This window comes from Primulina eburnea, chromosome 2 (genome assembly GCF_022965805.1).
Source record: "Primulina eburnea isolate SZY01 chromosome 2, ASM2296580v1, whole genome shotgun sequence".
NCBI lineage: Eukaryota > Viridiplantae > Streptophyta > Magnoliopsida > Lamiales > Gesneriaceae > Primulina > Primulina eburnea.
The window spans coordinates 34374377-34389371 of NC_133102.1; the positions used below are offsets into that span (position 1 = coordinate 34374377).

General features: G+C 32.9%; 1 protein-coding gene and 1 long non-coding RNA gene across 3 annotated transcripts; both read right to left on the reverse strand.

The window, feature by feature from the left end:
* Positions 1-2368: 2368 nt before the first annotated feature.
* LOC140824658 (uncharacterized) lies at positions 2369-3800 on the reverse strand. Of its 2 annotated transcripts, XR_012116427.1 has the most exons (4): positions 3586-3800; positions 3382-3500; positions 2821-3286; positions 2369-2687 (listed from the first exon to the last, which is right to left on the reverse strand). It is a non-coding gene; the product is annotated as an uncharacterized lncRNA (long non-coding RNA). The 2 variants fall into 2 exon arrangements; XR_012116426.1 differs by having other exon boundaries at positions 2370-3286.
* Positions 3801-5377: 1577 nt separating this feature from the next.
* Positions 5378-7420, reverse strand: LOC140823044 (uncharacterized). Its single transcript, XM_073184131.1, has 2 exons — positions 6371-7420; positions 5378-5530 (listed from the first exon to the last, which is right to left on the reverse strand). The coding sequence occupies exons 1-2, from the start codon at positions 6727-6729 to the stop codon at positions 5449-5451; spliced, it is 441 nt and encodes a 146-aa protein (XP_073040232.1). The 5' UTR covers positions 6730-7420; the 3' UTR covers positions 5378-5448.
* Positions 7421-14995: the final 7575 nt, after the last annotated feature.

Here is a 14995-nt window from a genome sequence, read left to right on the forward strand (position 1 = left end):
TGGGTACAAGTGTCGATCCCACGAGGAGTGTGTATAAAAATGTATATCAATTCTTGTAATTAAAATAGCCAAGACTTTATCTAGAAAAATCAATAATCAGATTTGTTTGTTTAAACGAATTAATTGAAAGCAATGAATAAATTAAATCACCGGATTGAGAGATAATAATGAGAGAAAATATCTAGAGAAATGATTTCACAAAGTTTCCACGACAATCATTCACAGTTTAATTTATATTCCTGAATTCCAATCGATTAATGGCCAAGAACACTTAGATTGTTTTATTCCCCCTTTCCCAAGTGACGAATAAAGTGTATCTATCAACTTCGATTCAATTATTCCTAATTAGAATCTACGTTTCATAGATAAGCGCATACAATGTTCTTACTAAGCCTCGCTAAAGTTATACGCCTTCCGAACGCTATAAACATTCAACGATGTGTCTCTAATGATCTATAACCCTAGTCCCTCTCCCGAGTTATAAGATTAATCAAACAACGAACAATTTATGGCCAGTAAATTGCAGTGCAGTAAACGCAGAGAACACAATTAAACGAAAGCAGAATTCAATCAATAAATAACGGTGTCAAATCATCGTTTCAACAGAGTTACGTCATTCTCCAGAATGAGAGTTTAGTTCATCACGAAATATAAATGAACACAATGCATGTTTGAAGATTCAGACATTAAATTTACACGAAAATATAAAACGAAAGATAAAAGACAAATCCTAAGTGCCGTCTCTGCGTCCAGATCCGTCGTTCTTCGTATCTGTGATCGATCTTCGCGTTCCGGATCTTCGTCTCTGAGTTCTTTAGCTCTCCTAGGTATTTCTCCCGTGACGGCTGCGTCCCCCTAAATGACCTAAGAATCGCGCTTTTTATACATTTCTGGACTCGCGGCGCGCGCTATGGCGCATGAAGTGGCGCGATGGCGCGCATGGTGTTGCTCATCTGCCGAGTGCTAGCTCGCGCGGTTGCGCGAGAGTTGGCGCGATGGCGCGTCTGTCTCGGGTCTGCGCGCGCGGGTGCGCGAGATCTGGCGCTGGCGCGCGCTGCTCTCGGGTTTTCTGCTGCATCTTTGTGCGCGCGATAGCGCGTGTTTTGGCGCTGTGGCGCGCGCACCACTGGTCATTCGCTTGTATCCGTGCGCGCGAATGCGCAAGAGTTGGCGCGATGGCGCGCGCACCACTGTCGATCATCATGCATCTCATTGCGCGCGGCTGCGCGTGATCTCGCGCGGGCGCGCGCGAGGTTCTGTCCGAGGGTTCATGGCATTTCATTGTTCTCTTGGTTCACTTGGCTTCGTGATCGCTATTTTCACCATTCCTGAAATGACAACAAAAACAAACCAAAAAAACGCATAATTCTGTTCGAAACAAGCATAATTCAAAATGGATTCTAATATAAATTAAGTGCAAAACTTGCACTTATCAAGTACCTACTACGAACTGTTGGAAATCGGTTTTTTAAGCTTGATCTCTTGGATAGAAGAGCAGTGTACTCGAGCTCGACTCAGGAAAATATATTTTCAAGCTTGATCTCTTGAATAGAATTCGAGTCACTTAATTTGTACGTTAGCATTTTCGAGTAACTGGAGCCTATCTAGCTCTGTTCTCTTGAGCATCATTTGGACTAGAATGCATATTTATGAAAGTCTCCTTGTTTTTTTTTTCAAAATTAGTTATTGAGTATATAATGTATTATAAAATTAAAAAAAAAAAAAACTAATTGAATTAGTGTTTCAAAATAAAAGTAATTAAAAAATACGGCTCGAGCTCAATGGGGACTCAAGCATTAGATATTAAAGCTCGACCTCGTCTCAAAATGAAGCTCAAACTACTTATATGCGGATGGACTCGCTTATACCCTAACCGATTATTATCATTTCAAGTCCCATTCATATCGAGGTGCCAGATGGAGAATCTTCATTGATTTGCTTTTGTTTGTTATAACTAATATATTGAACATCGAGAATGTGCAAAGAAAAGCTAGAAACGATCGAAACAATGGTTGAGTGGTCAGCCCATATATATTGATGTCATCTAATCTCATTTAGTTATTCAAGTGCTCTCTTGCTTTATCAGAAACCTCATTGGGTTTTTGCTAAATTGACCATCAGATGATTTAGGGTTTTGGTGGGTACGCATTAGCACCTTCAGCATTGTTTCGTGATGCACATGACGACCCTCGAAGTTAGTTCTTTGGATTCGCTAGAGCATCAGTTGCACACTCGAATTTGACAAACCTGAACTAGATCAAATGTGAGGGCTCGTACTCTTAATTAATATTTAATTAAACAACAAGGATTAATTGATGTAAACAGCGAAAACGAGTTTAAAATATTCATTTGGGCCTCCAGAAATTTCAGCATGACCTCCACGTAACCAGTACATCCCAAAAATTTCAAAACACAACAACATCAATATACGCTCAAAAATAACATCAAGTTCACAATAAACCAAACAAATATCATACAACCACACTGGTTAGGATTAGACACAATATACACAAATAAAATCCAAAACATCATAAAAAAACACCATACAGCTACACATGGCATCTCCCTGACAAATGTATCAAAACAGTATAATATATAGATATCTGAGAACTCTGACACAAACCAACTCCACTACTAGGTACCACTCGTTGACGCTCCACCAGACACGTCAAATCACCTGGAATGACCTGCTATGGCATCAAAAACAACCACAACATAAAAAGAAAACAGGAGTCGGACCTCAGTACAACAAACCAGTAAAATTACGATGTATATAAAAGGCATGTAATAATACCAAGTAAATGCAATGATATACGACACATGAATGGTAACAATGGAATAACGGATACCAAACGGAGTCCAAACGAATAGCATCATCATCAGTAACAGTGGCCACTTGTGCCAGGAATGCAGTATCAAATCGCCGCTCGTCCATGCACGTAGCATCGAGAATGCGAGTAGCTAAGTTGCTCGTCCCTAGCTATCATATGGGAATGTGGCTAATCCTAACCCATTTGTCCCTCTGATGACTCAATATATCTCAACAGAATCAACATAAATCAATGTCAAAGGAGTCAAGGCTCGATATGTTATGCCAATAAAATTTATGCATGAATACATCATAATAAATATTCAAGGCACATAATAGCAAACAACATTCATTGAATATTCTTACACGATAATATAAGCGTCATAATGATAAAGCTTTGAGCGTACCTCAACTGTAACTTACAATACCATTGTACTTTCTTAAGAACTTTCTGATGAACTCGTCCAATAATATAACCTATAATATAAATTCTTTATGTACTTCAAGATACTGCATTCGAACTGACTAAAACAATTTAAATCGGAGCGGTTAAAAATCGAATTTTCAGCAACCTATAAACCCATCAAAATCTGGAATTTCGAGCTTAATACCTGTGATCTCGCGGAGGTGGCTCGCCGGAAAATTTGCCGGAAACTCGCCGGAAACCGAGCTAAAAATAGCTGGAAATCAGCTGAAAACAGGGAGAATATAAAAGGCTTCGATTCCTTGCTCAATAAACCCCACACCAACAAGAAAAATCGAAACTAGAAGCTCACCAAATCGGACAAAGAATGAAACGCAGCTGTTGGCTCAAACGTGAAGGATGGAGCTCTGATTTCTACTGATTCAGCTCATAGACGGAACGCGTAGCTTGGGAAAACCGACTGCTGGACTACCGTGCTATTACTCCGACAGCTGGCGGGATGGCGAGATGGTAAACTTGGTGCTTGAAGGAGAACCGATGGGTTTCAGGGAAAAACATGGAGATGGTCATGGGATGGATTTAGGGAAAATGGGTTGGATAAATATTAATTGGAAATGGGCTGGGCCTATATACTCATTGGGCCTCACATCAAATGTATTGGTCTCTATGTTAAAAAAATTATATATCAATGACTCCATTATTAAAAAAAATTGGTTTTTACATTATGAAAATTCACAAATGAGTGAAGGAAAGTTATACATTGGATTTTATTTTGATAATTTTATTAAAATCAAGATAGTAATTAGTTCAGTAACAAAGCGAAGAAATTCGAATTTAATTGAACCATGTGAGAAATTACTCGCCAAAGATGGTTGGATCCCCGAAACAAGTGAAGGGTTCCACATAAAAATTCACATGACGTTCACAGAGCCAACATTATCACAATACATCCAATGTGGCATAGTAACTGGCGATAATTCATTTCTATTTCTTTTTTAATAGGTCTTTGGTGAGACGATCTCACGAATCTTTATTCGTGAGACATGTCAACTCTATTGATATTCACAATAAAAGTAATACCTTTAGCATAAAAAGTAATATTTTTTCATGGATGACCCAAATAATAAATCCGTCTCACAAAATACGACATGTGAGACCGTCTCACACAAGTTTTTGCCTTTCTTTTTATTATTTAGTATTGAACACTTGCTATATGTCATATCACATATTAATGACTTTTTTTTATTTTAAAAAAGAAAAACTATATTTTTTTCATGGTATAAGAATTTACAACCGTTATTTTTCGATAAACACTACGTAAACCCTAAACTAATGCAATAATCTACTAATCATATTAATCAAGCAAATCACACTCGACAAATTCGGTGCAACATGTTCGTCCAAAAAAGTATTAATAAGAGGAATCGAACTCATTATCATTGGTAAGTATTCACCTACTCTACTCACTCGGTCACCATTGAAGCCAAAAGCACATGTGTGTGATCGTGTACTGTAAGGACCATCAGTCATTCCAAACAAAATATTGAATTTTACAAAAATGCCATGAATTTTTTTCAAGAATCCTCAAACAGAAAAAATAAACAAACATACTGCGAAACTATACAGTATATAAAGCTAGTCATAACCAAACAAAATCACATAAGATTTCATGTAAGCATACGGACGATCAAATACATTTCATCAATTGTAACGAATAATGAAAAATAAATGATCCAAAGTAATAGTAAGCATCATTGAAGGGCAAAAACCAAAATTATGATCAACAAACACAAACTTTCATTTCTCATAGAGTGGACACTACAAATGATGAACTCAATAAATATAGAGCATCTGTCCAGTTCTATTTTTTAGCAGTCTTCTGTCTGTTCCATCTAGATAGGTGAATGAAATACGTCCATTGTAATGTGACACTGGATACTAGCTTCACATCTCAGGCACAGAGGTTGCAGTATCAGTGCAAGTCAGTTTCTGGATACAATAATTGCTATCTATACCTGTGGCCAGTATGATGAATGGAATAGGAAGGTAATATATGGAAGTATCACAGTAGAATCTGTGATTCTATCCATCCTTCTCATAAACCATTAAGCAGAGCAGTATCAGAGAATGACGCAAAGGCAATGGTTGTTTTCCTCTTCGTTATCCGTGTCACCTGTTTCACTAATCCAAGAAATTGTGTTCCATGAGAAGGGATTCACCGCACCATTTTAACGCCACATAATAGACTTGAAATTCTATGGTAAGAACAATGAGCGGAGAGTTGTTCTTTCTCATGACTGTTAAAGAAAAGATTAAGCTGTCATTCATTTATCTCTCATGTTTTATGTGATCAAGACAAATATATACCACCTTTTACGAAGCTTATTGTAGTATCAATTAGCAGATTTTTCTCTGGAAGTTGTGTGGCAGCGCATCTAAGGGTCTTACACATCTACTTCAAGAAAGAAGATCAATTAACGTGTACAGATCTCAAATATCAACGCGAGTTCATGCTGTTCTTATTCAGGAAAAACAAGAAATCATACAATAATCAAAATAAGATCTTTGGAAGAAACAACTTTAAAGAATATAAGATACCTATCTACAAACCAAATAATGATTTCTAGTTAACCAGAAAGATTTATGACCGGAGAATCATGCGTAAATACGTCGAATAATTCTAGCCTCGATAGCTAGCAGAGGGGTTTTATGCATACAAGAAAATGAGTTTCTATTGACCTTTGGTTTCCATTCAAGAGTTGGAATGTTAAAAAGTTTTGTATGGATAAAAGCAACTACATCCCTAATGGTAACATAATTTTATTGCATGTGGACAGCCAAGACTTGACCCACAGAAGACGAAACTTCAAAATTCCCCCAGTAAATCATGCTTTATTCTAACCTTCCTCTGATGGGACAAAAGGATGACAATTTCAAATTTCCAAAGTGTTAAATAGAAGATCGAAGCATTCTTATCTAATAAAAATATTTTCAAGTTGGGCATCGTATTCAATTAAAGTGCATACTATTTCCAGTTATTATAAACAATCAACCATCACTTATAATGCAAAATATACCAAGAACTCAACAAGTAAGTTACTCAAACTCATTATATGACTGGTGAGAAGGTAAATCACCTTGATTCAAATTCCTTGATCTGAGCCAGTTCCTTACCAAAATTATCAATCCATTGTACTCTTTTCCTGACAATTTCTTCAGTAGATTTTGGCACAATAGCCGGTGGCTTTTTAATGCAGCTCTTGCCCACAAAGTTAGCTTCCGTATTCCAATTTACACGCTCTTCTTTTCCTTCACCACATGACTTATTATCAAAACTATCAGAACCTGCAATCTCTGTTGGAACAGTACTGGGAGTACTGTTCTCCAATTTCAGTGGCTCAGAGCAATAAAGATGAGCAACAGAGGGTTTGCAGAAACAAATAAGTGGACAGTGAATCTTGCAAAACAAAACCCTCATCAAAATACTTTCCTTCATCAAAATCTCATGTTTTCGAGCAACGAATGGTCAGTCGGCCCCGTTTATTGTACAGCACCAACAAACGAGGAAAAATACAAAATTTTGCTTCTTTCATATAGCAAAAAAGCACTGATCTTCAAGAAAAATTGTCCTTGACGATGACAATAAATCTTGAACACAGCATAACTTCCAAAAGGATATACTTTTTTAACCCTTTCAAGAAAGACAAAGGTGGGGAAGAAATCCTTTTCTTGATGGTAAAAAGCAAGAAGGTTACCAGTAGGATTTAAAGAAACTTTCTTTCAACAAGCAAAAAGAACGAGAAAAGAAACCGAGACACAGCAGTTTAAAGATGGACAAACCACTAAACTTAAGTACTACAGTAGCCCAGAAAATTTCACAGATTCTTGAGTTAAATCAATAAAGATTTAGAAAAAAGAAAGATAATTTATCTCAAGAAAGATTCATCAGTTTGTCAGGATATGAAACTAACATTTCTTGCCCTCCCACGGGAACATTGCCTTCCCTTGAGAGAGATTAGAAGAAGGAACAAAAAGAATGGACGAGATTAGCTGAAGAGTCCACCTACACAAACAAATGATGCACCAATTTTGAAAGACACCCAACTGTGAAAAAACATTTCATGATACTGCTGCATTATAGCTTTTAACTGCTGCAGTGTATTCAATAACATTATATATAACTACCATAAATTCTTGTATTATCTTAGTATTATATTATATTATTCTGTCAGCAGCCTTTTGAATCTTGGTCCTCTCTTTCTTGGCCATTCTTTTAAAAGACACGTTCAAAAGGAAAAATAGGAAATTTAAAATATTATTGCCTAACTCTTAAAATCTTTCAAGTATTTATTAGATTCATAGAACTAGTATTACTATTCATATGATCAAAATATCGTCACAAGCATGACTTATCAATTTTCAATTTTTTATGAAAAAAATTATGTAAAATTAATTCCATTGCTTTTAAAGATTATACATTTTAACTAACTAGGAATGTTTATGTTATGTGACTAATAATTAAAAATATAATTACGAGATTTAGATAATGTTTAAAATCGTTTAAATAACATATTGTTTATCAGTATTTACCAATCTAAATATATCAAAAAATAATAAATAAAAAAAGTCCAATATGACAATAAATCATATATATTCATTTATTCATATGACACATTTCAATCCGCGTGATTATAACATAATGACAACTCTCTCAAATTAGCAAAAGTATTTTTCATATAAATATCATTCACAATGGAAAAATAATAAAATTAAAATTAAAAGAATAATGAATTTTGCTAAAACAAAAACTACAACGTACTTAAATGAAGTACACAGATAAATAATTGTTAAATAAAATTTTCTTAATTAACTAAATTATCATAATAATGTTAAAATAAGATCACTAAACTTGTTATTAAGTTAAATATCAATTATTTTTTTGTTAACTTTTAACCTCTTGTGGGTTTTGTTTAACTTTCTCAGTTTTTTTTTAGAATATATATTATAGATAGTTAACTTTATATCAGAATGAATCATTTGTAAATTAATATTGATGATTAATAATGAAATAAAATTTTATAATAATATCACTCAAATATATGTATGAAGTAAAACACATATATAAATAAAATAATACGTAATAAGGAGCTAAAAATTTCATATGTAAAAATTTTAATCTCTAACAAATGTTAGAAAATTATCAGTATAGTTCATATTTATTATGAAGATTATCTTGGTTAAAAAATTATAAGGATTATCTCATAAATTTAGTTCAAAAGCAAAATATAATTTCCATTTTTTTAGATTTCTCATTAATTTCTCCTTCTATGAATGAAGTTGAAAAAGATCAAATTATACTACAAATAAAATATTAGAAAAATTTGCAAAAGAGCATATAGAATCTACATACTCTCAATGTTAGTTTTCATTGAAAAAATACCATAAGAAAAATGACATTTATGAACATATTTTTAATTAAACTTTTAGAAAATTGTAAGTTTGAGATATATATTAAGACATTAATAGAATATCTCAATTTAAGAAATTAAAAATAAATAAAGTATCATATTAATGTATTTTGTAATATTTATCGTCAATTAAACCAAATAATGAAATAAGATTATTCTCATTTCCAATTACAATTCCTGAATATATATTTCTCGAATAATTTTCTTGTTTAAAAAAATTATAAAAATTATATTATACATTTAATTGAAAAATATAAAGTAATTTATATTCTTTTTAATTTCTCATTAATTTATCTTTTTATAAACAAAGTTGAAATAAATCAAACTAACAAAATTACATTGCAAATAAAATATTAGAAAAATTTGCAGAATATATATATATATATATATATAAATAATTTACATGTTCTGAATGTCCATTTTCATTAGAAAAGTACAATAAGAAAAATGGCTTTTACTAACATGTTTTTAATGACACTTGTAGAAATGTGTAAGTTCGAGATATAAATTAAAACAATAATTAAATATCATAATTTAAGAAATTAAAAAGAAAATAAAGTTTCATATTAAAATATTTTGTAATATTTGTCATCAATTCTATCAAATAATGAAATAAAGTTATTCTCATTTTTCAATCTCAATCGCTAGATATATTTTTTTGAATAACTTATAACAATATTTGGAATTTTTCATCAATTGTTGACTTAATTTATTTTGAATTTCAAATTCACACTTTATTAATTTAGTTAAATTAACATTGTACTAATCAAGTTATACCCGTTCACAAATCAAATGATCTTATTCGAAAGCAAATCAATATTTTATCTTATCCACATTTTACCCCAACTATTTCAGCATGACAAATTTTGAATATAGGTGGAAGTGATTTGAGCTGAAATAATAATAATAATAATAATAATAATAATTGCAAGATCCAAAAATATGACAACGTAACCCAACTATATGCAAATTTAGAGAAAATAGAAAATAACTAATTATTTTAATGGCATGAATTAATTATGATGTGCATGATTACATGTTTAAAATAGGATTTTCTGTTAGAATACATAAAATTGTGTTTTAAATGTTATCTGAGAAACGATCGAGGAACGGAGACCGGGGACCATATAAAGAAAATATTTTTATTAAGTAATTATTTTTGTAATTTTTTAATGTGTTGTGTATTTAAAATGAAAGTTTCGAAAATGAGGTGTTTTAACACGCCGAGTCGTATTTTTAAACGGTATTCGATTTCCGACAAAAATATGAATTTTTCGAGAACTCAGCTAATATTTTCACAACTTTTCCTAAATAAAATATTTTAAACATTAACTCATGGATCGATTATACTTGGTTAATCAGCCTAAGCTTGTACCATGTATTTTAATTAAAATAAAAAGTCAAAACCCCTAACCTTAACACTCACAACTCACGCCCCCTCACCCTCAAACACACTAGGACTCTTCCTAGAAACTAGAGACACGCACGCACGAGAAAAATTGAAGGGGAAGGTCACGGTTTTGAAGAAAAATAAGCATAGGGTCATCTTTTCGTCGACGTCCTCGCATCGTCAAGTTGTTTTCGTGCATATAAATGCAATGGCACACCTTAATCTTTCTTCAAACATCTTTCACACCATATTATGTATATTTAATTATGTTTCCATCAGGAATATGATGCACCACTTTTATTTTCATTTTTATGGTCATATATGCATAAAACTAGCGTTTTTTTTTTTAAACTCTTTCTAATGATACACAAAGGGCTGCCATGTTAAGGGAACTTGAAGGGAAGTTTTTTCAAATGTTTAAATACCCTTAGGAGCATGTTTGAAGGCTGATGGTCCTAGGGTGGCTGCATGATGGTTGGACCGAGGGATAGGTTGATCGCGTGAGCTTGGGGTCGTGCATGCCTTGGACGGTGACAGTTGAGGGCAGAGGCGTAGGGACAGTATGGGCTGGGGTGGGCTCAAGCCCAGCCAAGATTTTGGATTTTTTTTTTTATATATATAGCCATAAGATACAAAATAAAATAAAAGGAAAAAAAAGAAGAGAAAATAAAAACCTTCTCTCACAGCTTGCGTGGAAATTGAATTCATCTTTCAATTCTCCCAAGTCCCACCTTCGGTCACATCCCTCTTTGACCCTTATTCTCTTTTTTTCCCAATTTTCTCCTTCTTTTCTATAATCTTTTTATCGATCACTTTTTTTCCCAAAATTCTTGTAATTTCTAGTGTTTTTTAATCTAGTTTTGGTCTATTCTAGTATCAAGATTAAAAACTTGTAATAAATTAATTATATTCTTTTATGGAATCCTATCACAATGAATTATCTATTTAGTCTTTGATGATGTTGGGAAGCAACCAAAATCCCACATTAGAAGATCTAGAAAGATCATGTGTTAATAAAGATGGAATGATATCTCCATTGAGACGAGGCCTTTTGGGCGGTTTCAAAAGAAAAATCATGAGAGTTAAAACCTAAAGTGGACAATATCATACCATTGTGGAGATATCTGAATTCCACTGGTCCTAACAAGTGGTATCAGAGCCATGGTCTAGATTGATACGTGTGGGTAGAATCCTCGATACCTAAACGAAGGAGGTGAGGGCTCCCGGTAAAAATCCTTGATTAAACTCTCGGGGTGGTTTATGCTCCCAGTGTTCATGTAAGGCGTGCGCTCCAACGCAGTGAAGTGGAGTAACCTCGATTGGAGGACGAATAAGACTTGAGGGGAGGCTCGGACCATGAGAATAATAGTGGAACTTCGTTTGAGGGGAGAATTGTTGGGATGCAACCAAAATCCCACATTGGAAGATCTAGAGAAATATCATTGGTTAATAAAGATGGAATGATATTTCCATTGGGACGAGGCCTTTTGGGTAGTTCCAAAAGCAAAACCATGAGGGTTAAAACCCAAAGTGGACAATATCATACCAGTGTGGAGATATCCGGATTCCATTGGTCCTAACAGATGATTATATTGTGAAAATCGTGGTTTCACTTAATTTTTATTTCATGTGGAAAATGTTGTATTGATTTCTAGATTAATTTTTTTTTATTTTCTAGCCCCCCATATTTTGAAATTCTGGCTACGCCCCTGGTTGAGGGTGTTGGATTCTAGGGCCGCTAGGTTCTGTCCAGCAGCATGTTTTGGGTTTGTTCTAAGTCCTAGGAGGATCAACTAAGGTCTGGACATGGTGGCTAAGGGGTTGGAGTCGAGGCAAGCTAGGGATCGAACCAATTAGGGCTAGGGGTTTGTGCAAAAAAATTCAGAAGGTTTCTATGCAGTTATATGGTTCTTGCTTGGCTTGATTTGGGTTGTATATGGTATAACTGGGTGTTATTAAGCTATGGTTCAAGTTTGGTTAAGTTTCGAGTCAATACAAGTTAAAATAGGGATGTACGTTTAAGTTTAAAAACGAATCGAGAATTTAGTCGAGAGGCATAAGTTTACGTCTAAGAAATAATTATGGATGTAATTTAAGGTCGTAGGTTAAGTTAAGTTTGGATGGATTTGGGTTGTCGTTTTAATGCTTAAGGATAAATTGAGAATGTTAGAGTTCCAAGGGCAAAAGACACCCGAAAAATGTTAGACGTTCTGACAGTGTCCTGAATGCTGCAATATATGTTACAATGTGTATTTTAAATGTTATGGAATTTTATGTTGAAACATTAATACTAAAAAAACGTGTTGCATGCTTGGTTTAAAAAAGAAAAATGATTTATATTTGCATGAATTTTTATAAGTGATAGAAATATGAAAAGTTGAAGGAGGTGAATTGATTGTGAATGATACAATGATATGTAAAGCCAATGCTCAGTTGACAGGTGAGAGTGTCGCTGATGACCCCGTCGCCCAGTACCATGGTAATACATATATTGATCCATCGACCTACACCTAATACGAAAGTCACAATTGAGGATGTGAATTCAATAAAAAAAGGAAACGTATACGTATATGATGAAAGAAAATATGATATGATATGTTGAAACGAAAATGCTAAAGTTTATGTTCATGAAAAGTATTTTCGTTGTTGCTTGTGAATATATATGTATTACTTTTTATCATGATTAATGTTTGGTGAGTCAATAAACTCACTAGGTGTGATCGATACAAGTGAGCATGATATTGATAAAAGACTTGATGGTTGATCTAACTAGACTGAAAGTGCACACAACTTGAGAACTATCACTAGTTTTCTGCAAATAAAATTATGTTTAAGATTTTAGCTACTTTAAAGATTTCCTAACTTATTATGCTTTTGAGAGGTTTTTTGAGATGATGTTAAGGTTAAGTTTATTTTTGAAATAAAGTTAGCTAGGGTTGGTTGACATTTAGAATTTTATTTTATTTTTGAAATAATGTTACTTTGAAAGAGGAGAACTCAAAATAACTATAAAAATAAATCATTGGAGACTAATATAATCTCATAATTTTGTGAAAAATGATAAGTATGTTGTATAGATTAACCGAACCGTAAAAAAAAGAAAAAAGAAAACAAAACATGAACCATCGATAAATTAAACCAATTAAATAAAAAAACCAACCTAGCGTCAAATAATTAAATAAAAAAACTCATAAAAAGAGGAAAATAGATAATCACTATAATAAAATGAAATCCTAAAATATCCAATGCATTAAACTAGTTAATGTAATAAAATGAAATAAATATAGACTAATGTATAGTTTGGATTAGGGGACTCAAACTAACCATCAAAATAAATATTTAGAGATCGAGATGTAATATTTAAATTTTTTGAAAACTGAAAAAAATATACTTTACTAATTAATTAATCGAACTCTGAAAAAACAAGAAAAAACCATGTAGAACATCAATAGGAGAAGAAATAGAATAAATTTAATGTATTCAATGAATATTAATGTTCATACTATCATTAATTATTTAATATAAGTAAAAAAATTAAAAGTAACTCGTATAAAGGAAGCTTACATATAAAGAGATTAACAGTAAAATATATATATATATATATATATATATATATATATATATATATATATATATATATATATAAAAGTTAACTCATATAAGAAAGCTTACGTATCTGGAAATTCACAATTAGAGGTGTATGTATCATATTTATTCATTATATGAACAGATTATAATAACATTGACCGACTCACAAATTTTCGAACAATCCTATTCAAAGTTTTCGGTCGAATCGGGCCAACTGAATATATGCATACATATCCTTCATGCCAAGTGTACATTGTTGATTAAGTCAATTGAAGGATAGGATAATTCAAATAAGTCATCAATACAGTAAAACATAGAATTAAATCACGAATGCCAACGTCGTACAAGAGTTGTCTTCGATGTGGCATTACCAAGAAATGTCAGTTCTACCGACAAGGATAGCCACATATCGATTTACTTCCACTAGAAGGTGCATGGTAACATTTCACTTGATTTTGTTTACATGTTCTTGGATTTTAGTCGCACGATTATTTTTGACCAATGAGTTTTGTTCCACCTCACTCACCCAAATGTTAAAACTCCGGTTTCAGTTTTGCCATGTTTAATTAAAGGAAAAATTACTTCAAACACCTTTTTTCGATTTTGAATCTTTACGTAGTTGAATTTAAGTTTTAGTTCGTTGTTTTTGTTTTTTGTATGAGTAAGTTTTATCTTTTTTGACGTAACAATGACATGACACCGATACAATTCAAATCTTGTGCGACATCTACTGCCTCTGACAAAATACAAAAGACTAGTTCATGGACTTCACATTGAACGGCAATAACAAATTATATAATGATAAATCATGGAAAAATTATCCTAGACTGAGATTTTATGCGGAAAATTAGTACATTTAACAGGAGTAGGACAAAAAAAATGGTTATAATATTAGAGCAAGGATGGATATTTGGTGAATCAAACATAGAAAAAATTAGATCATACAACCAACATAAAGTTTTAGTTGGGACATAACCATGGTTGTATACTTATAACATATGGGAGCGTGACACATGCCACGCCTAATGCCTATCTACAAGAAAGAGAATGAACAAGTGGTGGGGTTGGCTCTAGATGAAATCAAATGGGATTATGGAACCCAATAAAGCCATTCTTTTCGAAAGGTAAAAAAGAGAGAGAAGATGATGGAATTTGACAAATCTTTAATTTCATCGATGTCACATGCAAAGGGCAAAGTCTCCTTTAGTGTTGTTGCTCTATCCCATTCATTCAAGATCACTCACAATATATGGCACAACCTGATATCAGAAATTTACTTAACAAAATCACAGGATGCACAATGATCATTATTATCG